The sequence below is a fragment of the Larimichthys crocea genome, chromosome I (assembly GCF_000972845.2).
Source record: "Larimichthys crocea isolate SSNF chromosome I, L_crocea_2.0, whole genome shotgun sequence".
Lineage (NCBI taxonomy): Eukaryota > Metazoa > Chordata > Actinopteri > Sciaenidae > Larimichthys > Larimichthys crocea.
The window spans coordinates 42,718,116-42,742,488 of NC_040011.1; the positions used below are offsets into that span (position 1 = coordinate 42,718,116).

The window sequence follows — 24,373 nt, forward strand, 5'->3', positions numbered from 1 at the left end:
TGCATAGCAACAGGCTAGGCAAGCTCATTTGGATGTTTTTATTGGTTTGTTGTTTACACAGTAAATATCAGTCATGTGGAAAAGTCAAAGTCACGGGTGAGTGACTCACTGTGAGGAAGCCTGCGTCCAGTAAAAACATAAAAGAGGAATAAAATTTGATTTTTTTTCAGTACAATGAAAAGGTAGTTATAAAATAAGTTAAACTTACATCAAAACACAATTACACAGGAAAAATCAACAAAGTTTTGAAAACTGCAAACGTGACACGCAAAAAATCAAAAGCAAAGCGGACGTTGGCCTGAAAAGAAGCTTAAAAATATAAACCATCATTCAACTTTATGAAACCTAAATGCAGTCATGTTTAGGTCTGACAGTAGAAAAGAGAACCTGCTGGTGTGGAATCATTTAATAAAGGCGTCCTAAGACTTTACCGAACACCAAAAGAAACATGATCATTCATATTTTCAGCAGCGACTGCTGTTACCGGGGGTTACCACATGCTGCAATCTTATAAGCTATGTTAAGGGATACTAATGAAGTTACTAATGAATGATTTTTAATCAACAACGAGATGATGACTTATTTAAAAGCAGCTAACAAACTGTGACTATGTCAGTTTAACCTTCACAAGGAGCTCACCAAGCACAATATTTGGTCGTTTATTTTGGTCGACTGCCAAGCCTTTTCCCGCCAAGTCTGTTCCCTTTTTTGAGCTGAGAAAGATTTAAATATATATTTTCTCTGATCCAAAACTTCAAGGTGCAAAAATTCACTGTTTGGTGGCGACTTCCTGAGTTTTTCAGTGCAAAAAAAATGCTGACAGAGGGGGGAGTTATTTTGGGCTGGTGGTTGTGTGCGGTTTGTCATTGAGATGAACCACATTGAGGACACGGTGGTCCTGATAGCGGTGAGTGGGGAGGAGTGAGGGAGGAGTGAGGGTTAGTTCTGGGGGGTGGAGTAGAGTGAGTGGTGCTGGAGGTTCTGGTTCGGAATATTGCTGGCAAACAGGAGTGGAGCGGTCTCTGAACCGTACCAGCTGAAAGAGAACGAGAAGAGCAACAGATGACAGCTGTCAGACAAAAGCACTTCATTAATCTGCTCCAGGCATATCAGATTAAGATATATATTCTAAAACCTGCATGAAGTAACAACCCGGAGGAGCTTTTTTCAATCAGCGATCAATCTGCCAACTATTTTCTCGACTCGTTTGGTCTGTAAAATGTTCATCATCATGTCTTCAAATGTCTTGTTTTGTCCAAAAACCCCCAAAATATTCAATTTACGATGATATAACATTACACCTGAAACAATGAATCGATTAATCAGCCAATGGGGAAATAATCTGCAACAGTTTTGATTAATCAGTTAATTGTTTCAGACATTTGTTGAGCAAGACTGACAAATACATTCCTGGTTGCATCTTTTCTATAATAGTTAAGTGACTCTTGGTTACACAAAACAAGCCATTTAAACTCTAAGAAACTGTGATGGTCATATTTTTTTCATATTATTGTATCTGTACACTGCATGTGAGTCTAATATGATGTTAATTACCTCGCCTGTGAATGTGAACTGCGTGCCCACGGAACAGGTGCATCCTCATCGCTACCTTGAGGGTCATCGAAGAAATACGGCCGAGGTAGGACCCTGTTGCTGATGGCCATGCTGCTGCTCTGTGAGAATCAGAAACAGGTTGACGTCACTTTACACATCCTGCGTCATGTTTCTTTTTTTTTTAATGTCCGTATTTAGCTTGGTGCACAGTTTGTGTCCTGAATACCTCTTGAGTCGGCCGGCGAACTCTGAAGATGAGGATGAGCAAACTGGTCGGGAGCAGCTCCCATATGAAGAGGATGATGCCGAAGGCCAGGTATCCTCTGTCACCCAGTTCATTACGCAAGTCAGCCTACAGGCACACACACACACACATTGTTATCTCTTAGTTTACTGGCATTTTACAACCTCGTCACGATGCTCTGAGATATGAAAATACTGACAACCATTACTGCTGCCTTGAACGGCGTTGGCTGAGTGCGCTTCAACTCGTAAATACCTGGTCAGAGACGTTGTACCAGTCAAAGTTGAATGACTCCACTCGTTGGGTTTGAGACAGGATGAGGACTGTCAGGTTGTAACAGCCTCGACTGGCAAACAACAAGATCACTCCAGCTCCCAGTGCGGCCGTACGCCACACTGTGGTCCCCTGGTCACATAAAAAAATAAATAAGAAGGAAGAGTTGGCATCAGAATTACAGAGGAGGGTAGGAAGCAGATTATATTTAAGGGCGGATTTGTACCTCCTTGCATAAAGTCACATTAATAAAAGAATGACTGTAACAGATGCAACAGATGCTGAGATATCCCGACCTTAAGGTTCCTACAATTCCCATAATGCGACTCAATATAAACCTTCATTTGACAGATGTGTTTTAAGCTTCAGACTTTGCAATGCTGTTATAAATGTGTAGTCAAGCCCAAGCTGAGATAACCCTGATGATGTTGTTGTGATGTCAAATTATTTCTTCCTGAGGTCACTTAGCACACCTTGCTGATCAGGTAGGGGCTGGTAGAGTGCGAGTGTCTGGTCAGGAGCAGCAGCAAGGCGGCCAGTAACACCGCTTCCAGGATGAAGAGCGAGTCGTTGACTAGAACTCGAACAAGGACCAAATTCCAGGTCTGCTTCCCCGACCCGCCGCCGTCTCTGAGAGCGGCGCAGACCACGTTGACGCAAAGGAACACGGCGCTCAGTGCGGCGTACACGCATCGTGCCAGCCACCTGAGGAAGAACAGAACTAGAATCAGGGTTCAAGGACAGAAACTCGAAACAGTAAAACGTATGTACTGTAGAGTGACACTTACAGTCTTTTGTCCACCTCTGAGTTATAAATCTCTCTCACTTTGAGTAACACCTGCAGTACAAGTGAGACATAAGCAACAGAGTTAACGGAAAAATCAGAGCATGAAACTGAAAGAAAAAGTGCATCGAATGGAATTCCCCTGCCTTGATTTTTCTTATTCAATGAAGTCTTTCTTTCACTATGGTTGCATATTTCTACAATCTTTTTGTCACTTTATAAGGGGAGTATTTCCCTCCACATTGCAGCTGTAAGAGAGAAACCCACTGTCTCGTTCTCCCCAGTCTTACCTTAGTAAAATACAGGTTGATAAGGCTGAGCGTGAAGAACTGCAGACAGACAGGGAAGCAGTACAGCAGCCAGTAGGCTACAACAGGTAGGTGGTTGGCCTCCAGGGCGTTATGGAAGTAAAAGGAGAACAGGGTGGTGCGTAGAGCGGCCCAGAGCAGGCAGAGGAACAGAAAGACACTCTGGTAACTCCATCTTTTGTGTCTGTAGAAGTACAGAAGCCAGAGCTGGACGTACACCACCAGAAACAGTCCGGCATACAGAGTGGTGTAGAAGACGGTGAAGCCGAGCTGGACCGAGGGGGCGATGGCTGGTTGCAGGGGGAACGGGGGAGGAAGTGTGGAAAAGTTGGGAGAGGGGGCAGCTGTGACGGGAGCTTCCATTGGAGCACGGACAGGACTGACTAACTGTCCATCGTCACGGAGGAAACGCTTCTCCTCTCAGCTCGAAGGGTTCACATGGGAGACCTGAAGAAAGAGAAACAGAATCACAGAGGAAGGGGCTGAAACTAACAATCACTTTCAGAATGGATTCAACTGCGGATCATTTCCTCGAATAATCGATTAATTGTTTGGTTTGAAAATGTTGATCAAAGCCCAAAGTGATGTCCTCAAATATATATTTTTTCGGCCACAACCCAAAGATAGATAGATAGATAGATAGATAGATAGATAGATAGATAGATAGATAGATAGATAGATAGATACTTTATTAATCCTTCAACAGAGAAATTCTTTTTTCACTCACTTTTTAACCCAGAACACACATGCAAGGACATGCACACACATAGCCAAGCCTCTATGGACTGAGCTACTGCTGCCCCCTAATAGATCTCAAATCAAAATCAAATCAAGTTTATTTGTATAGCCCTTTACAATAGCCGAACGGTACAAAAAGTGCTTTACAACAAAGCCATAAAACAATACATATATCTCCATCTATCTATCTATCTATCTATCTATCTATCTATCTATCTATCTATCTATCTATCTATCTACAGATACATAGATATATGTTTAAATTAGAGAATTTATTCATTAAAAAAACAAAGTTGACAACTACATACACTACATACTACTACAGTTACAGTGACTGGGTTTTCCAAAGAATGTGCTTTGTCATGATATATGTTGGGACTGTTAGTGAAAATAGAAACCCAACAGAATAATTTATCCACCCAGACCAACTAAACAAATTACTGCTATGACACAAATTATGTATATTTATCAGTACATTAAGTCAAATCTTATCCTTCCTGAGTTGTTTGGCTGTTATGTTGTGTGGAAGAAGAAGTCAGGCTTACTTTCATTTTCAGGTGTTTTTTCTTTTTTAGTATCTCAGCACAAATATTAAATTAAAAAGAAATCTGACTTTTAAAAAAACGTGTTTAGCATTACTGACAATGTAACAACAACCCCATGACATACTTACAATGACATATGAGCTCCAGAGATATCAAGTCACAAGCTTAAATAATGTAATGTTTGTAAGACTATGTGGTTGTATATTATCCTATGTGTCCATGAAGCCTCTGGGTATTCCTCACCGACCTTTGGAGCTCATTGAACCCGCTTGCTGTGCGTCTTTACGCCGCTCTTTGGAACATAAACAACCGGTCTGTTCCCCGTTTAGACTGCTCAGCGACTGAAACTAAAGTCAGCTACTCCGCTGTTTTTGTTTTTTTAACCTTTTCTTGCTCATAACATCGTGAAATCTTTAAGCCTTGTGTAAACATTTAATAATAGCGTCAACAGACCTTATTTTAAGTGGACGTCCAGCTCCAGGATACACAGCGGACGACGGTAATCCCTTGTTTTAGTGATGTGTCGTTCGTGAACGAGCCGGCTCTAGAAGCCGATTCTTCAAAGTGAGTTGAAGAGTCGGGAAGAGACGAATCTTCAGCTGCTCCTGCTCAGAATCCATGCAATGGATGGAGCCAATTGCGGCAAAAACAGACTAGGATTATACCATAATATGAAAGAAGGACAGGGGGTCAAGACACTTCAAAAAAAGCCTGACAGTGTAGTGGTAGAGGAGTAAAGAAATGAGAGAGAAGGAATGAGTGATAACTGGAAAAAGAAGCAGCAAATGACAAATGTCACTTTATCTTGTCACTTTGCACTTTAAGGGGAACTGGAGAGGGGGGCACTGGCACCTCTAACTTCTAACTAACTATCTAACTACTGTTCCGTGTTGTGCTCCACACACAATTTCGTTGCCTTTGGACAATGACAATAAACTCTTGAATTGAATTGAATTGAATTGAAAGCAACCGGTAACCAGTGTAGTAACGCCAGGACAGGGGATATGTGCTCACTACATTGTGAATGTAAAAGTTGAATGTCAAAAAAAAAAAAATTCTGAGTCAAATGATCCGACTCTCTAAAAAAGAGCTGGACTTCCCATCGATTCCCTCGTTTCCTTGTCGTGTGACGTGAGTAACGTCTGATGGGCGGGGCCTAATGTTTTGATTCCAACCGCCAATCAGCGGCGACAGGAAATCGCGGTTACTTCAAGTTGTTGTTTACTTATCCGCAGACTGACGCCGCATTGCAGTCAGATTAAACAAACAAATTATTGTTATTTTAATATAAATTTAGCCAGTTTTATCGCGTAAATCCAGCGTGTTTTTGTCACAATAGGCTCACGAGACTACAGTGTGACTAAGCTGCTGCTGCTGCTCACGCGCCGGCCCGTCCGTTAATGTCGTCGTGACGGTTTGTTTCGTTGCTTCGTTTTTTAAAAGCGACGCAGAGATGCCGATGGTGCTGCGGTCCAGAAAGTCCATACACCCGAGCCAGGCGGAGGAGGAGGCGGCGGCGGAGGTGGACACAGCAACAACAACAACAACACCACCACCAACACCGGGGAGTCTGAGGCGGTCGACCCGCCCGCACGGGACGACCCGCTTTACGTACGAGGTGGGTATTTTTATTACTCAGCTTTTCCGCCTCCTCTTCCTCCGCTGGTGAAAACTTCACAGGCGGCCACGTAGCAGCAGCAGCGTGGACGTTAGCAGGCTAACCGGAGGGGAAACCAGCAAACAGGAGGATTATATACAAACTACTATAAACTATCGTGTATTTATATATCCTATTAGTACTTTAGCGTGTGTAATATTCGCTTAGCTTGCTTATAGCACCGTGAGCTGAAGTTACTAACGTCACCTAGCGAGTCACTGCACCATGGTAAGTCTGTCTGACCAGCCTGATGCTGTTTCTGTATGTAGAAGATTAGAAAATATATACATTTAATATCGTTTTACACGATGCGCGCTGCAGATTAAATATGCAACACATACTATTCACACAATAACACACATTGCACATTTCTCCTTTCTTACTTTGCACCAAATCAACACTGCCAATTTGCTGTATATACTTTTGTACAATAAATTGTATTTACTATTGCTATTTTGATATATATACCCATATGTAGAAGATTAGAATATATATAAAAACAAGTGTGTGTTTATTCATTTTCAGAATAAACAATCACATTACAACAAAATATATAACACAGGTGCAAAACTAACCTAGCACACAATAAGGCACATCTTAGATGAGATAAACATTACAGGGCAGTAACATGTGTTTGTTTTCCAGTCCAAAACGTGAATAATCCGTCATCTTCCTTTAGAGAAAAGCATTTCAAATAAGAAATAAACATGCCTCCAATGCTTTCCTCCCCTCTAAGAAATAAAATATATACATTTAATATCGTTTTACATGATGCAGGCTGCAGATTAAATGTGCAACATATACTATTCACACAGTAACACACATGGCACATTTCTTCTTTCTTATATTGCACTAAGTCAACACTGCCAATTTTCTGCATATACTTTTGTACAATATATTTTATTTACTAGTTCTTTATATTTTTATTCTTAAGTTGTTGTCTATCGTCACCGTGTGCAATGCTGCTGCTGCACTGTAATCTATCTATCTATCTATCTATCTATCTATCTATCTATCTACCGTTGGTGCCGTTTCCTCCGTGTTAACTGTGACTTGTTGTCCTGTCAGGACTCAGATGAGTCAGACTCTGAGTCTGTCCAGAGCCAAGTGATGGAGATACATCAACGTCCCCAGGCTGAGGAGCAGCAGCAGCAGCAGATGGAGGAGGAGGAGGAGCAGGAGGAGGAGGAAAGTGCTGAGGAGGCTGATGTCACGGTAGTCTATAATTCACCCCAAACAAACACACCTCTTCCTGATAAATGCTGGCGTACAGGCCGGAAAAGCACAGATTTAACTGTCTGACAGTAGGATAGGATACATGGGTGGGGCACAACTCTTCTTATTCATGCAGCAATGTGGTGAGAGAAATCACACCCTGTGTCTGTGCAGCATGTAATCATCAGCAGGAAATTTTGTCAGGCTAGTGTGGAAGTGTTGTAATCCCCCCTTTTTTTTAGCCTGCTACTTGAAGACAACTAAAAGTTATTTATTTATTTATTAAGCCTATGAGATAAAGGTTCAGTGTGTCACATTTGAAATATAACATGCATAACTATGTGTTTATTTCACATATAATCACCTGAAAATAAGAATCAATATCAATATATCTACACATGCTACAGGCCCCCTTCTGTGTACTATAATATATTTAGTGTATATATGAACAGACAAACTTTAACACTCGCTCTAGATATGGCCTTTTGTGTTTTTCACATATAACAAAGCCACCATAGTTTCTCCTTCACCCTAGGAAGGAGAAGGTGAGGCGAGGGGGTTTCAATCAGTGACACTGGACCCTTTTTAAGAGGCTTTTTAAATATTTACTTTATAAAGAGAAGAGCTCAACCAATATTGGAGTTTTGAAGCCAATGTAAATTTTACAGTTGAAAAATAAACGTTTTATTATCAAGCACGATTCTAACAACAAAGATAACAGCAGCTTTAGATACTTTATTAGACATCACATTACTTTTACTATAGTTTACAGTTTTCTATATTTATATACACATACTGTTGTTGCTATGTTACCTGGTCACATAGGAAGGTAATTACAGTGGTCACTAGTCTACACAGGGGAGTCACAGGTCAACTATAGCAACTGGAGAAGCCACACAGCTTTTCAGCTGCATGTGTGTGTCTGTGCTGTTTTGGTTTTTCTCTGTCAGATCATTGTAGTTTTGTTTCTTATTTACCAGCTTGTTTCTACGCCATTCAGACCACCCGGCTTTTGTAGGTGGTCCATTGTTCTAAAAAAGGTGGATTTCATAAGCTTCAGTAGAACTAGCTTTCTGATGATATATCTGTATTCACTGGGCAGGCTGGCAGATGGGGCAGGTGTCAGGTAACTTAAAAACATATTTTGTTACATTACATAGCTTATTATTTAACACAAAATGTCCCAGTCAGTATATCATATCACTCTTATTTTTATTTTTTTGAATAAAATTTGGTGCGTCAGCATCAAAATAGTCCTTTTTCACATAGTAGGTAAACACAGGTGTTACCAGTGATACTAATTAGGGTTCTGTTTGCTTTGTTATAGCTGGAACAGCACAGGTGTCTCTAATGATGTTAACGATGCTCTCCTGTATTCAGGTGTCAGGCCTATCAGGTGTCAGGACAGCGAGCCAGCATGCACACCAGGGCACAGAAACTGAACCCTCCTAAAATGTTATATCATTTACACGTGATGTTTTCCTACTGTAACAATGTCTTGTGAGAAAAATAAATATTGTTTCAGGCAATGAAACATAAAAACAAGAACAAAATCTAAAGAAAACTAGTGACAGACATTCAGTTGCATTCACATACATATTAAGTACACACTGAGTTAGATAGATAATAGAGCATCCACAGAAATATGATCAGCCGGCTGGCTGCTGAATCACCCTCTGTGTCTGTTAAAAACACTAAAATATGGTTGCCATGGAATGATGATCAGTATACTTATGGAAAGCAGTATTGTTAAATGATGCTGTAGCCATGGCAACATTCAATTTAATCTTCATAAACAAATACAGGCAGACATCCAGGACACTTTGTTAACCTCGTGTTGTGGCCGTGCTGAGGCGGATCAGACAGGGGAGCTCATTTGAATAGGTGTGACTAGTCTAACTACGGCAGAGCTACAGACGCGTCTCAGAGGTAATATACAGTGTATTTAACAGTATTAAGGCAAGGTACAAAAGGCTACATGATACTGAGTTTGTAACTAAGAGTATTGTCATGAGGCAGTCTGTGTTAGAACTAATGTGTATATGGTGATAGGTCGCACACATCAGATGCATGTTTTCCTGATAAAGTTATGTCTTCCACAGAAACTGAAGCATTGCAGCGTTGTGCTAGACCGCCTCGAGGGTGACGACAAGGCCGCAAAAGCAGAGTTTGAGGACAAAGAAGACATGAACCGCAAAGGTGGGAAACCCGTCTCCCGAATCCCTACTTTCCATAAACGACCTGCCCAGAACACGGAGCTGCCCGTTCCCAAAAAAGATACCCCCGTCCACGTAGCTCATCTTTCAGAAAAAGCTGTAAGTGGGAGCGTGGAGGCCGCCAAGTCCAAGCCGCCCGAGGTCAGAGAAAAGGCGCTCCCTGTGCCATCGGTCCGCGTCCCTAAAATCGGCTTCGAAGGCCCTTCTGCATTCATAGGAACAGAACACACTGCTGCAGCATCCCATAGATCGCTAATTACTTCACCTAAGGCCTGGAGTTTGTCTGAGTCTGTGCAGAGCCCTCTTATGACTGTAAGCCCCAGGCCTGCCCTCAGACCAGAGCAAGGCTTGCAGCAAAATCTACCAGAACAAGACAAGAGCAAAACGTTAGAAGCTGACACCGTACAAGATGCCCCCATATCTGAGCGTCCACGCAATGGCACTATCGACCAGAAGCCACCAGAAGACTCGGAAGAGAAGTACACTGCGCTTAAAAGAAAGGATGTCCTCGATGCAGCTGGAGATATAGAGAAGCCAGAGATCCATCACACAACCGTGATTAGCAAAGAGAAGGCGATTATGGATGAAGAGCCACCGTGGGAAAGGGAGCCTATGAATTTACTTGAATCAAAGGACAGTAGATCTTCATCGGATGTGGAAGGTGAGGATGACTTGGCTGATGAAAAGTCTAAGTGCCATGATTCAGGGGAGGTGAAGGAGCATCATGAACCACTTCTAATCCAGTCGGAGTCTTTGAATCTCGCAGAGAAAAGAGCCAGCGCTGATGAAGTGGCACCAGAGAAGCCTGCTAAAGCTAGCTCAAGCCAGTCAACTAAGGTTAGTTATAACAGCTAATAACAGTCACACTGTGTTCTTAGCACAGTGTGTCATATAAAAAGGAATCCCACCACGCCCTGCAGTAACAGCTGTGGCATGCAGCACAATCCTAAAGTGTTCCATGATCGTAACCGAACCCATTTGTTCAGTTAAAATTGTCCTTCCCTTGTTTTGTAGCGCTCCGGCTGCTCCAGCTTCACCCTCTGCTTCTTCCTGCCCACCACCTTGCTGCTTCTGGGGGGGTTTGGCCAACATGTTTGGCACTACGGGCTTCCCAGGTCTGTAGCTCAGCTCGCAGCTCAGCTGGAACTGCACATGCTGGAGGGCTTTGGCTTACCAGAGCCTTGCAGCACCGATTGTCGGTAAGGAAATGATCAACTGTGACAAAAATAGGAATTTGTGACTTTGATGATGACTGAATTCAGTTTGGTCTCCTTTATTCAGAGTGCATCTGGTGGAGAGCATCCCCATAGGTCTCTACCCTTCTTTTCCCCCACCTGAACGGAGCATCGCAGACAGCTGGCTACACCTGCTCAACAAGGCCAATAGCTCGGTCCACATTGCTGCTTTCTACTTCACCCTGCGGGAAGGCGATTTGGACTCTTCAGACTCTCAGGTTAGTTCGCTGTCTCGTGATGCAGCATATGACGCGATTATACCTGTAGCCTGTTTTACCTGTTTTTGAACCCTCTCATGTGAATGGTTTTATTTCCTCATATTCTGTAGGGAAGATTGGTCTTTGAGCAACTTAAACAACTTGAATCCAAAGGTGTGAAACTCCAGATCGCCGTCAACGCCCCCCAGACCTCAACTCAAGATACGGCAGAACTGGCTGCAACAGGTACCTGACAATATGGAGCACACTGTGTTGCCTCTCTGTTGCGTGCATCATAAGTAAAAACTTTACACGACAACATTTGCAGGTTCTCTTATCAATTTTTCAATTTCTCATTATGTTTTTGTCTTCTTCTTCTTTTTCTCTCTCAGGTGCTGAAGTCAGAGAGGTAGACCTCAAGGCTGTAACTGGAGGCATCGTCCACACCAAGCTGTGGGTGGTGGATCAAAAGCACTTCTACTTGGGTAGCGCTAACATGGACTGGCGCTCTTTAAGTCAGGTAAAACCGAGAGAACGATGTACATTGCATTAGTGTCCGTAACCAAAGAAAATCCACTCCACTCAAACTTGACTGTTGTTAAATTGTACTACTTAACCTCAATAGGTGTAAAGGTGTGAAGTTCAGTCTAGTTTTGTCAGGCAAAACTGTAGGTTACTATTTGTGCTATTGGTGTTTAGGCAGATATGGTTGAATATAAGTTATTAAAACAGGCTTTGAAGACAGAGCATTAAAACAAGACAAGAAATGTTTTTTTAAAAAAGGCAAAGAAAGAGTTAATAGTACAAAAATAGTGATATAAAAACATCCAATTAAAGAATGAGAGTAAGACGGTGTATGGTGTAATCCCTGTCTGTCATACTAACTGTATCACCCTTAAATGTCCTGAAAATAATACAAAAGAGTGGGACCCCTTACCGCACATGATTCTTCTCCTTAGAAGGGATGATGAGGTTCATGATTGTCCACTCATTGATTACATTACTGCTCAGTAGATTTGTACAACTGATGTTCCAGACAGAGAAGTGAGCCTGACAGAAGTGAAGCTGGGCAACAATGAGGCAGCAGTTTTGAGATTAGCTTCAGACTTTTCAAGGATGGCTGCACAACAGATTGTCTAATTAACTTAATCACCTGTGATATTAATGCCTTCACTTTCCTCCTGATTCCTGTGAGTAAAATAAAGTGCGTCTTAATTCTGCAACATAATAATAAACAGATCGGAGGACGTCCCAAGTTGCAATTTCAGTTGAATCATTCAGTCTGCTCCCTGGAACAGGCCCTGGATCATCTCACCGCCGCTTGCACATGAACAGTCACAGTTAATGCATCCTGTGTACTTTGTTGAACCAAGGTGAAGGAGGTCGGCCTGTCGGTTGAGGACTGCAGCTGCCTGGCTCAGGATGCCTATCGGATCTTCGGGGTGTACTGGAGCATCGGCGACACAAACAACAACGGCTCGCTGCCACCGTACTGGCCCGCTCGTCTCTCCGCTCTGTCCAGCTCCCAGAATCCACTGCGTTTGAAGTTCAATGGGGTGCCCGCTCAAGTCTACCTGTCTGTGAGTTCAGAACTACTCTATAAGTTTCCTTTAAGAGCGATGTAATCTTATATTTACATGTATACCAAGACAGATATATGATTTCTGACATTGTGAACAAGACGAGGAGTGTATTGAGCTTCGTATCCAGCTTTGACACAGCCCTCTTCCTCTTCTTACCTCCTGTGCCACTATCTGTTTCCTGCAGAGCGCCCCTCCGCAGATCTCAGCCCGCGGACGCTCAGACGATCTCTCCACCATCCTCTCAGTCATCGACGACGCCCAGGAATATATTCACATCTCTGTTATGGACTATCTCCCCCTGTCTGAGTTCACAGAGCCACTCAGGTGACGAGCCACTAAAGAGAACAATATATAACTATATTTATTTTCTAGTTAAACTGCTGGAAATGAACTAATGCTCTTAAAGGTGTCCAAACATGAAGTGTTTGTCTGTTTTTCCTGTTTGCCCACCAGCTTGTTGTGATATTGACAGCGTCAACCTGTTTTCTGGAACGCTCTCCCTGCTAAAGAGCTCAAACTGTGTGTCGGCCTCTCTCTGTCTGTCAGGTTTTGGCCCGCCATCGACTCGGCCCTGCGCGCTGCAGCCTGCACCAGAAGGGTTCAGGTCAGACTGCTGGTGAGCTGTTGGGCGCACTCACCTGGCGCCATGTTCACTTTCCTGCAGTCCCTGCTGGTGCTCAACAGACCTCCACTGAACTGCGACATCGACGTGGTGCGTTGCGAAACTTTATTTCCTGACACGATGCTTGTGACGGCATGGCGATGCATCCTAAACTCCCTGTTGTTTTTGATTCTGTGCAGAAAGTCTTCAAAGTGCCTTCAACGCGGGAGCAGATGAAGATTCCCTTTGCACGAGTCAATCATGCCAAGTTCATGGTCACAGACAGAGTGGTCTATATAGGTATGCTGTCACCACTTAGATTAGTTCCTGCGACTGTCGTTGACTTGAACTGAAGTGACTGAAGTGTTTCTGTGTTCACAGGGACGTCCAACTGGTCGGAGAACTACTTCACCCAGACAGCTGGTGTGGGCTTGGTGGTGAACCAGACCGGCTCTGAGGTTAAAGCGGGCCAACAGACTCTACAGAGCCAGGCAGAGGAGCTCTTCCACAGAGACTGGTCGTATCAGTATGCCACCCCGCTCTCTGTTGACGACGTGGAGGTCTGCCCGCGTGGGCGACACTGACGGGTTTGCTGTCCAATAAAGCACATTGCATTCTAGATGAGCGTCTTGCTTGCTCCTGTCACTTGAATCTCATTTTATGCAGAATCCGCTTGCTGTACTGTGTGAATGAACGTTTATTTTATTGAAGTTTCCGACTGGCTGCCTGTTTTGTTTTTTGTACATAATTGCGTTTTTATATTTCGTTTTAAAACGTATTGTTTTTTTATACTCTGTTGTTTGGACAAATGTCTTACATGTGTTAAGGCGCAAGGGAACTCGCTTTGTACAAATAATTTCATGCCTGGAGCATTTTGTATATTTTCCTGGTGCCTACTTCTTTTTGTTTTCATTGCCTGGTGTCTGATACTGTAATGTAAAGGAGATCTTTATAATTACTCAACATACCTGTGCAGTTTTCTCGTGATCTTATGACCAGGGTTATCTTATTGTATGCTCGGCATCTCGTTTCTGTTCAGATCAGTTCAAACTTCCAAACTCTGAACACCAACAGAGCTATAGTTTACTATATGTTTGGACCTAAATGCTGCTTTTTTTTGTTGATATTTGAGAGCATGTTGAATCTGATTAGATCCATCTCCGATGCCACAGAAGTACAACAGCAAAATGGGATTTTATTTGTGGTACTCAATTGTCACGCAAGCAGCTCTGTGAGACTGTAGTACATAGGGATGCTTTGAGCTAAATGCTAACATGTTGATGTTTGGCAGGTTGTAATGTTTACAGTGTTCACCATCTTCGTTTGGCATGTAAGCATGCAAGATTTGCCAGTTAGTACTTGACGCAGAGTACACCTGAGGCTGATGAATGTCACTAGTTTTGCAAGCATCTGCTCATAAACCAAAGATCCCCTCCAGACATGTTTTAAAAAGAAATACAAATAAAAATGCTCTGCTTGGAATAAGAATGTGAGTATTTTTTTTTTCCACAAAGAAGTTTAATAATCCGGTTAGATTAAGTCTTAAAATTATCTCTATCCTATCCACATTGAAGTATTTTTTTTGTAATCAAATAAAAACCCATCAGGATGCTTTGAACAGTTGTTTGAGATTTATGTGCTTTTATTTTCACATTTGAGAGATTTTTACTACCAGCTGACACAAAACATAAAAAAAAAACATGTTAATCAACTAAAATCTATCTTAAAGTTAAAAGAATCTTGTTCTATGTGCAAGTAATTCTTCACGGTGGACTTTGACACCATACTGTAAGTATCTCAGTGACATCTGCTGGATGCCACACTCCTCCTCTTGGCTTCATCATCATCATCCCCTCCAGCTGTACATATTCCAATGTGTTAACAGACAACGAGCAGACAACAGAAGGTGAAAGAAGACTTCTCATTCGAGGGAGCCAAATGGAAAACAACTAGGGATAGGAGTCGCAGGCTTTTGAGCGATCTCGGATCGTGAAAGCCATCCAAGTCCTTTCCTATCCGTGTGCAGAGTGCTTGAAGACGCAGGAGTGTTCGCTCAGGATGAACTCATTCCATGGAGAGCTGGACGCTGTCCGTCTGACCCTGCTGCTGCTCAAATTTCCTGGCTATAAAAAGGTGACAGAAAACAGTAGAAAAATTCAATTTAGTGAAATTAATCTCCTCTCCTGTGAGTCACTGTGAACAAAAAACCCAGATCTAGGTTGTTTTCATTGCTTGTTGTGTGTTTTAACACATGCTCACCCAGAGAGTACATCTCCAGCTGCTGTCGCAGGCGGACCTTCTGCAGGCTGTCGTAGAAGTTTGGCTCCGGGCTGCTGCCGACGGTGGGAGGCAGAGTGAAGATACGCATGATCTTCCTCTTGTTTCTGAATTATAATCAAGTAGATTAGATTAGATTAGATTAGATTATACTTTATTTACAGACGTAAAACAAAAAAGGCATACAAAACGAACAGACAGAGGTTTCTTTCAGCCTATGCAATAAACAAAAAACAAGTGTGAAGATGTGCTGTAGTACTCGCTAGAGGTAAAGTGGCCATGATATAAATAATATTGCAGAGTAATTGGAATGGAAATATAAATATAAATAAGTAGACAGAGAGACATATAGATACTTAGACAGACAGACAGACATTTATGCAGACAGACATTTAGACAGATAGACATTAAGACAGACAGACAAACATTTAGACAGACATTTAGACAGACATTTAGACAGATAGATGATTAGAAAGACAGACATTTAGACAGATAGACATTAATACAGACAGACAGACAAACATTTAGACAGACAAACATTTAGACAGATAGACAGACATTTAGACAGACAGACAGACAAACATTTAGACAGACAGACATTTAGACAGACAGACAGACAAATGACTTTAATAATCCCGGAAGGGAAATTAGGTCGTCATATCAGTCTGGTATAATTTAATACAATAAAAATACAATAGAATAAAATACTGGGCTAGAAACAATAAATAAATAAATAAAAATAAAACACATAATTTAAATGAGAGACAATGTAAGCAAAGTAATTCAGTCAAAATACATTTAGGAAATGTTATATGAATGCCGAATTAAGCCGAAGACCCTATAAAAATCATTTTATTAATAAAGCAGAACATTTCCATGTAAACAAAGGAAACATTAAAATGTGACTTTTTTCCAATGGAGCATGGTGTGAATTTGAATGTTTGCAGAGGATGAAAGGAGCTCTGTTATAAAATGAAGTGTGAACTCTGCCTCTTACTTTCGGGCGTACATCAGCAGGCCGAAGCTGACCAGGATGACCAGCAGGTAAACGTTCGTGGCCTCGTTCCACGCTTCGTGCACCGAGTAGTCGATGGACTCGTGCTCGTTGCCCAAAACCCCGTGTGCACCCATGTGTACGCGACAACTACACCCAAACCCTGCGGGTAAAAAAACAATGCGTGAATTCAAAGAGAGAGAAAGAAATCCGCTTTCAGAGATCTCGTATTAAAACGACACAGCTGAACAGTGTAAACACGACGACGCCACTTCCGCCGTCTTCCTGCTCCGCTGAGCGGAAGCGTGTTGTCGCCACCTACAGTCCAAACTCTGAACACAAAATCACAAAATCGCCCAAATATATTTTTTTATAGAAAAAGTTTGAGTATCAATGTGACAATATTTTGTTGAAACACCCTCTCTTTGCTATTTTTGATGAACCATTGAGTTCTAATTCATTATCTAAAAGTTACAGAGAAATGCCTGTAGAGAGAGATTCCTCTTTACCCTTGACAGCAGTTTGTAACCTTTCATGAGGGAGGACATTAAAGATCTCCCTGTACCAAAGGGTGACACTGGGTGAGTTTTGATTCAGTTTTGCAGTTAGAAGCAACTAGAAGGAGCTTATAATGTGACCAGCATGACTTCTTGAATTTTTACTAGATATTTCTTATTTATGAGTGATTTCTTGTCCACCTGGTGTATATAAACTGCTGTGACAAGTGAAATTACCCAGTGTGGGAATCATCAAGTTTATTTTATCTAAACATCTAAAAAAGTCTTAAATCATCTATCCATACTACTAGATAGATAGATTCCTCTTTACCCTTCGCAGCAGTTTGTAATCTTTCATGAGTGAGGATATTAAAGATCTTGTCGTACCAGAGGGTGACACTAGGTGGAAGAGTTTTGATTCAGTTTTGCAGTAAGAAGCAACTAGGAGTTTTTCAAAGAGCTTATAATGTGACCAGCATGACTTCTTGATTTTTTTACACGATATATTTCTTATTTATGAGTGATTTCTTATCTGATGTATATAAACCGCTGTGACAAGTGAAATTACCCAAGTTTATTTTATCTTATCTTATATGATGAAAACTTCTAAAAAGTCCTAAATCATCTTTCCATACTACTACAGATTGATGGTTTATTTAGACATTTTTAGCCTACAGGGTGCACTGCAGCGACCATTAATATAGCTGAAGCTAAATCGCCCAGATATATTTTTTAATAGAAAAGATTTGAGTATCAATGTGACAATATTTTGTTGAAACACCCTCTCTTTGCTATTTTTGATAAACCATCTTGTTCTAATTCATTATCTAAAAGTTACAGAGAAATGCCTGTATAGCCATGTATGCCTGTATGCCACTTTGACAGCAGATAAAACATGTAGGTCCATGTCATTACTGTTTTTGATATCATAGGCCAGATTACTGTATATTGTGATCAGTTGGTTTACAATATATTCACTGACAGCAGAATGTTTTCTAATAGTGTACTGCATTTACTGTGTAATATAATTCATAAAATTTAACAATACATTTTTCAGGTTACATTGAAACATCACAAAATAGCAGTAGGTTTACCTCTACGACAAACATTCAGTATTTCTACAAGGTGTACTGATATTACTTAATGTATTACTGACAGTGTTATCAAATTAAAAAAGGAAAAAGCATTATGACACAGTTCATCATAATACAGCATGTAACTACATTTGATTATTTGTTTGCTTAAAATGTTATGTCACAATACATAGTTAGTCATAAAGTCACTTCAGATGTGTCTGATTCTGGAAATAAAACTACATTATGATTAACTGCTAAAACTGTGGGTTGGCAGTGTAATTAGGATTTTGCCGTATTAACTAACCATTAAAGATATCTATCCAACACCATCTGAAAAAAAAGATTTTATAGTTTACCCAGGCCACATCCCGACATGCCATGAAGGTGCGCTGTGGCATTTAAAGGTACAAGCTGAGAACTACCATGGCATGTAAGGCATGTGGTGTACATCTCTGAGTCATAATTCTTTTAAGGCATCAGTAGGGACACTTTTGACTCAAAAGTCAAAGCATATTTGACACATTCCTGATTTTTTAAAATGTATTTGGTATGTTTGTCTTTTCAGAGGAATCTTAATTCTAAATGTACACAATTATAGTTACATAATATTTACATAAAAGTTTATAAATCTCTAGATAAACCTGGTAATCCTGGAAAAGAAGAGAAACATATTCATATTTGAAGCTAATGCAAAGGTTGCAGGAGGCACATAGAAATTGAGGTACTACAAGAATGCAAACTTAAACCTGAAGCTGCAGTTGATTTTGGGATTAACAAAATGTTTCTTTGCATATTCTCTTCTGAATCTGAAATAACAGGTGTACACATTCCCTAATGTAACCTCTAGTTTACATTTATTCCATTGGATCCCATTGCAATTCTCTCTCATCCTCAAGAAAAGGGATGTCTTTGATCACGGTTTTAAACTCATCCAAAACTTTCTGCAACTCCTTTGCAGCGTGTCTGATGGATTGGGCAAATTTCATGATCTCAGAACATGGTGTACCATCTGCCTGTGTCTGTCTAATTTGGTGTATCTCTTTAGCATCCATGGCAATGAAGAAGATATCTACTGCCACAAATAAACCAGAAAGCACACCACCAGCTATCTCTGCCACTCGTACCACCCTGGATGCTTGTGCTGCGATTTTACCAATGTTTACCACTCGAAGTAGTCGAGTTAGTTCAGAAATGCCGCCTATGCCCTTACCTATCACTGAGCCAAACCTTGTGCTGTTTTTTTGAGTGAAAGGGTTGTTTTCATTGTTGGGTATATCACCTGAGTGACTTGCATTTGCCTGTAAACTGTTGCCAATCTCCTGGAGCCAGAGTGCAATAGCATTAATTTTCTCACTGAACTCTTTAATAATGCTTTTAATGGCTTTGCGATCAGAGGACTGATTGACTATTTTTTTTATATTTGAGGCACCAGCAGTGACCCCACCAGCCACTCCCACCCCAACTCCAATCCCAGTTACAATAAGTGAGGCTCCCAAAGTGAAGGGGGCCAGAATAAGACCCACTATGGATGTAATCCCTCCTGCTGCTCCGATCACTCCTCCTGCGAGACTGCCGATGGTTGTGCCTTGATGCACACGTTCCAAACTGTCTGCCACCGATCTTAGCTTCTCCAACTGAGTCTGAAGGTGGTCTGTAGCCATTTTGCTCTATCCAAAAAACATAGTAAGTGTCAGAGATACAGAAATTCCAGTTGATCATGAGACATACAACTAATACATATGCCTATTCTGCAGGATTTATGTCACACAGGTTAAGATCTGTTATAGTGAGAGAAATTTCTTATTTCGATAAAGTGTCAAACCTTTTCTAAGAGACATTTTAAAGCAATGGGACGCCCCAAAATCTCCAAGGCTGTAGGTCTTAAGTTAGGGTCTTTTTTCAACATGTCTGCCAAGAGGTCACGTAACTCTGATGAGTAATTGTCTGGGAGACGTGGTGCAGGACCAGAAATGATCTTGGGGATGAGATTGACTGGGGTCTCTGCAGAGAACTAAAAAAGAATTATTGTTAGAAAAGATTGTAATCAAATTACTATAGATTCAAGATTCAAGATTCAAGATTCAAGATCTCTTCATTGTCATTTCACAGTGCACTGTAAAACGAAATTATGAGCAAAAACTCTGATTTAAAAACACCACAGAATAAATAAAATAACAAGATATAAAAAAAACAGTTTAATAAGTCAGACAATAAATTAAAGTCAGCAGAATAAGAGAAGGTACTACAAGGAAACTAATGTAACTGCAATTGCTTGGCAAGAAATGCATTCATTTGTGATGGCATGCACATCTTAGTAACTCACCGCTAACAGCTGAGTACAGAGCTCATAGAGTATACATCCCACTGACCAGATGTCACTACAAATGAAAAAAGTATTATTATTATTACAAAATAAGAAAAGGTATTACAAAGGTCTATAGTGAAGCAACATGTTAACATTTAGTTTGCTTTGAGCAGCACAGATCATATATATACATATGTTCTATTCTGGTATGAAGCTTTATACCTTTTAGCGTCATACGTTCCCTGTGTTAAGACCTCTGGTGCCAGATAGTTAATTCCTCCACTTTCCTCAGTATTCAGATTACCTTTTCTGTTTAAAGAATAAATACAACATGTATCCATCCTTGTATTGTATTTATACTTTTTATGTTTATATGTGTAATTGAAATAGGAGTATACAGTACTTTCCCTGGATTTCCTGAAATCCATCCAATAGCAGTGTTCCAAATTCAGTGAAGAATATGTTCTGAAAATAAAAGAAAGGTAAAAATGTAACTTCTTTCAACATTGTTTGTAACTACAATGAAAAGAACAAAGGTGGTGCTGGTGGAAAATGATTACTGTCTCTAAACACTGTGTATGTGTTTATATGTGCAGAGTTCACCTTTGATCACACCCAAACAAAAAAGACATGCAGGGGTCACTTGATGCTGTGCGACATTTAAAGCAGTACATAAAAATGATGACTGTAGAAAGTCTTGAGTAAACAATTTAATATCTAACCAGGATTTTAATTTTGACATACAGTAAGCTTTCAAAATGCTCTTAACACTGTATGTTAAACTGCAGTTTTCTAACCAGACTATACTTGTTTTGCAGGTCCAGTTAGTTGTCAGCCACAAAATCATTGAACCAAACGCGGAAAACAAATTATTGACATGCACATTTACAAACAGATGATGATCACAAATGCAACAAAACAATGAAATACTATTTATGCTAGAATGACTTTTTATTTATTGGATCACTTGCTAGTTATTCAATACTACATATGTTTTTTATTGTTTTGATGTAAAATAATTGATGTGTACATTCTGTGGAAACACATTGATCTATTAACATGTGCTGTACCTCTGGCTTCAGATCTCTGTGAAGAAATCCTTTTTCATGAATGGTTCTCAGCGCCATACAGATTTCAACAATCCAGCTCAAAATCTAGAAAAGAAACAATAACACTTCCAGAATAGTAATATGCTATTGTATATACACTCATGTTTACTACTAAAGAAATGAAGCACTACTGTTCAGTTGCACATAGAGATACAGAGATGTACTTTTTGATGACTTTTAACCTGTATTCATGCAGAGTTTGGATGCCCTTATTTTTAGTTGTTCGGGACAAAAGTATAACACATGTATAACATTGACGCATTGATACACAGATTAATATTTAAAATCCTTGAAAACCTTTGCATGAATACCTCAGACTCAGGTAGATGCTTCTCGCCTATCTTTTCTGCAAGGCTCCCTCCCTGACAGTACTCCGTCACCACGTAGTAAGTGTTCTGATCTTCATCTTCATGACCAAAGGAAAAGACAGTCAGTTCTTATCTAAGTCATCTGTAGCTTTCAATCACATCGAAGCTCTAAAAAAGCTTGTAAGTGGACCTCAAGTTTAGATTATTTTATACTACTACTATTGTACTACTACTATTATCTACAACTTTGATGCTAAAAGCATGAATGAATGAATTCATGACTTGTGATGTGTGTTGACAAACATCACATCTAAAATAATTATTTTCAAAACTCAAAATCATTGACCTAATACTACTTTTAGTGTCTTTCTTTTTTACTTGCATCCAGTGTTTTGGTAAATCATATTATATTTTGCGATAATTTCAGGAGACTGACATTTAAAACTGATTTTTGAAGACTTACCTTTGAAAGAATTTTCGGTGCTCATGACATGAGGATGACTTGTTGTCTTGAAGTTTTCAATCTCTAAGATTAATGCCTGATTTGTGGAAATCTGTTAAAAAATATTAGTTTATGAATGGTATGATCCAAATTTAAATCAGCCTTACACTCCCTCCACCAACTGCATGCAACAATGTCTAATGAGGAAGAAACGTCAGTCTTCTGCTATTATATGATTTTTCTTTTCACAAATATTTATTCTAGAGATACTCTGTTATTCTTCCTATAAAGGACATCAAGAAATTAATAAGAAATTGATTCATTTTATTTTTCAGCTGCCTGTCACATCAGTGAGGAACTCATTAAAAAAGCCACCAATCATCCAGTATAGCTTGGTTTTCAAGCTGCTTTAGTAGTTAGTCAGACAATGGGTAACCTCAACATACCAAACTGAAAAAGATTATTTCATGTATTGAATTTATTTTATTTATTTTGAACAAATGTTTCCAATTGGAAGAATTTTTTCTTTTAGAGAATGGGTGAACTTGGTCACACCCATATTTAATGTGAGTTAAAGTAAACAGAAATGAGCTCAGCACTTACCTTGATCGTTCTTATGAAAAACTTGTCACCATCTTTTGTGGCTATAACTCCATTTTTTGTTTCACCTACAATTGTGTAGCCTTTCTTCTGAAGAGTGCTCTGTTGTTGTCCCATCTTTGTTGTCACCTACAAAAAAGAACACACACAAATATAGAACAGTCATTCTTTGGAGGAATATATTATTGTGTACATGGCAATATTTTCTAATGTGTGACCTGAAATGTGTTGCTGAATATTTAGAAACCTAAAATAATGTGATCATTTATATATTCACAACTTTGGAAAACAATAGCTTACTCCAAAAAACGGTAACACTTAATGGTTGTGATCACTGTAGTGATGTAGTGATGATACAGTTAATGTATCCAATGAGAGAATTATATATACATATTCTCTGAAAATTACATTAAAGCAAAGTTCAAAGAAAAAACTCACTCTTGCTTTCTGTTTCAGTCTGGGCTTGCTAAGACACGTTGAGAAGGTGGAAGAACAGCGAAGTCACAACAGATGTTACCCAGGGCAGAGACACAATTTCTTAGCAACACAAAGACACAGACACAAGAAAGACACAGGTCTAAACACCTGTGCTCCAAAAGGAGTCCAACCCACCTGGACAAAAAACAACCAATCACAGCCAAGGTGATTGTTGAGTTTCATTTCCAGGTTGTCAAATACCAATGCTTTTGCATCTGCATATGAGTTTTTAAGTTTCACACTTGTAGTTGTAGTTTTTTTTTTAGCTGTTTTTGGCATAATCGTTTTGTCTGAACAGTTGTGATCTCTTATTATACCATTTATGTAAAACAGAAAATGCATCTAGTAATACAATTACATATAGGGTACCAATCAAAAGTTTGGACGCACTTGGTATTCTCTCGGTCAAATTTATGAGGGAGTCACCATGAATGTATTTACAATGGTCTGAAAGGCGTTCGCAGAGGTGCTAGGTAGGCAACTTGTTGGCTGCTTTTCCTTTACTCTGCTATCCAACTCATCCCAAACAATCTTGATAGTGTCATTCTTATGTTTCCTGGCTCAAGGAGTTCTTTTCATCTTCTTCTTCTTCCTTTCCTAGGTCAGTCCTCAGTTTGATGAGCCAGTTTCATCACAGAATTTGATGTTTTTTGTGACTGCACTTAGGGATACATTCAAAATTCTTGAAATTTTCTGGATTGACTGACCTTCATGTCTTAAAGTAATAATGGACTGTCATGAATCACTGAATAGGTCTATTACCTGTATAGGACTGTGTACCAACACTGTCTCTGTAGAAGGCAAGATATTCAACTGAAAACTATTCTAGAGGACTCCATCATAAAGCTGATTGAGAAAATACCACAGAGTGGAAAGCAAAAGGTGGCAACTTTAAAGAATCTGAAATATAAAACATATTCTGGTTTCTTTAACACTTTTTTGTTTACTACAGGATTCCATGTGTTTATTCATAGTTTTGTCTTCAAAATTAATCTACAATGTAGAACGTTTTAAAAAAACAACCCAAAGATAGTAGATCATTGAATCAGGAGGTTTGTCAAAACCTTTGACTGGTACTGTACATATTCTCTGGAAAGTAAATTTACATTATACTCTTGCTTTCTTATGAGTCTGGACT

General features: G+C 40.0%; 4 protein-coding genes across 10 annotated transcripts; 1 reads left to right on the forward strand and 3 right to left on the reverse strand.

The window, feature by feature from the left end:
* Positions 1-23: 23 nt before the first annotated feature.
* Positions 24-5,388, reverse strand: gpr137 (G protein-coupled receptor 137). Of its 2 annotated transcripts, none has more exons than XM_019255943.2 (8): positions 4,900-5,388; positions 3,146-3,610; positions 2,860-2,909; positions 2,545-2,776; positions 2,054-2,203; positions 1,781-1,906; positions 1,555-1,673; positions 24-1,036 (listed from the first exon to the last, which is right to left on the reverse strand). In XM_019255943.2, exons 2-8 carry the CDS (start codon positions 3,524-3,526, stop codon positions 940-942), a joined length of 1,155 nt encoding a protein of 384 aa, XP_019111488.1. In that variant the 5' UTR covers positions 3,527-3,610; positions 4,900-5,388; the 3' UTR covers positions 24-939. The 2 variants fall into 2 exon arrangements, with proteins under 2 accessions (XP_019111488.1, XP_019111489.1); XM_019255944.2 differs by lacking the exon at positions 4,900-5,388 and adding an exon at positions 4,694-4,869.
* Positions 5,389-5,612: 224 nt separating this feature from the next.
* pld7 (phospholipase D family, member 7) lies at positions 5,613-14,632 on the forward strand. 4 transcript variants are annotated; one of them, XM_019255946.2, is made up of 13 exons: positions 5,613-6,064; positions 7,172-7,318; positions 9,421-10,195; positions 10,301-10,371; positions 10,549-10,733; positions 10,816-10,987; positions 11,098-11,212; positions 11,359-11,486; positions 12,340-12,546; positions 12,734-12,873; positions 13,096-13,261; positions 13,351-13,450; positions 13,532-14,632. In XM_019255946.2, the coding sequence occupies exons 1-13, from the start codon at positions 5,900-5,902 to the stop codon at positions 13,732-13,734; spliced, it is 2,574 nt and encodes an 857-aa protein (XP_019111491.2). In that variant the 5' UTR covers positions 5,613-5,899; the 3' UTR covers positions 13,735-14,632. The 4 variants fall into 4 exon arrangements, with proteins under 4 accessions (XP_019111491.2, XP_019111490.2, XP_019111492.2 ...); XM_019255945.2 differs by having other exon boundaries at positions 9,421-10,371; XM_019255947.2 differs by lacking the exon at positions 5,613-6,064 and adding an exon at positions 6,103-6,331 and having other exon boundaries at positions 9,421-10,371.
* Positions 14,633-14,770: 138 nt separating this feature from the next.
* smim19 (small integral membrane protein 19) lies at positions 14,771-16,724 on the reverse strand. Its single transcript, XM_010747450.3, has 3 exons — positions 16,425-16,724; positions 15,410-15,534; positions 14,771-15,273 (listed from the first exon to the last, which is right to left on the reverse strand). The coding sequence occupies exons 1-3, from the start codon at positions 16,556-16,558 to the stop codon at positions 15,215-15,217; spliced, it is 318 nt and encodes a 105-aa protein (XP_010745752.1). The 5' UTR covers positions 16,559-16,724; the 3' UTR covers positions 14,771-15,214.
* A 1,710-nt stretch (positions 16,725-18,434) lies between these two features.
* LOC104932286 (calcium/calmodulin-dependent protein kinase type 1D) lies at positions 18,435-24,098 on the reverse strand. 3 transcript variants are annotated; one of them, XM_027281082.1, is made up of 10 exons: positions 23,197-24,098; positions 22,762-22,887; positions 22,180-22,270; positions 21,720-21,814; positions 21,370-21,453; positions 20,703-20,764; positions 20,522-20,608; positions 20,318-20,372; positions 19,817-20,005; positions 18,435-19,661 (listed from the first exon to the last, which is right to left on the reverse strand). In XM_027281082.1, exons 2-10 carry the CDS (start codon positions 22,873-22,875, stop codon positions 18,849-18,851), a joined length of 1,590 nt encoding a protein of 529 aa, XP_027136883.1. In that variant the 5' UTR covers positions 22,876-22,887; positions 23,197-24,098; the 3' UTR covers positions 18,435-18,848. The 3 variants fall into 3 exon arrangements, with proteins under 3 accessions (XP_027136883.1, XP_027136968.1, XP_027136929.1); XM_027281167.1 differs by lacking the exon at positions 20,522-20,608; XM_027281128.1 differs by lacking the exon at positions 23,197-24,098 and having other exon boundaries at positions 22,762-22,904.
* Positions 24,099-24,373: the final 275 nt, after the last annotated feature.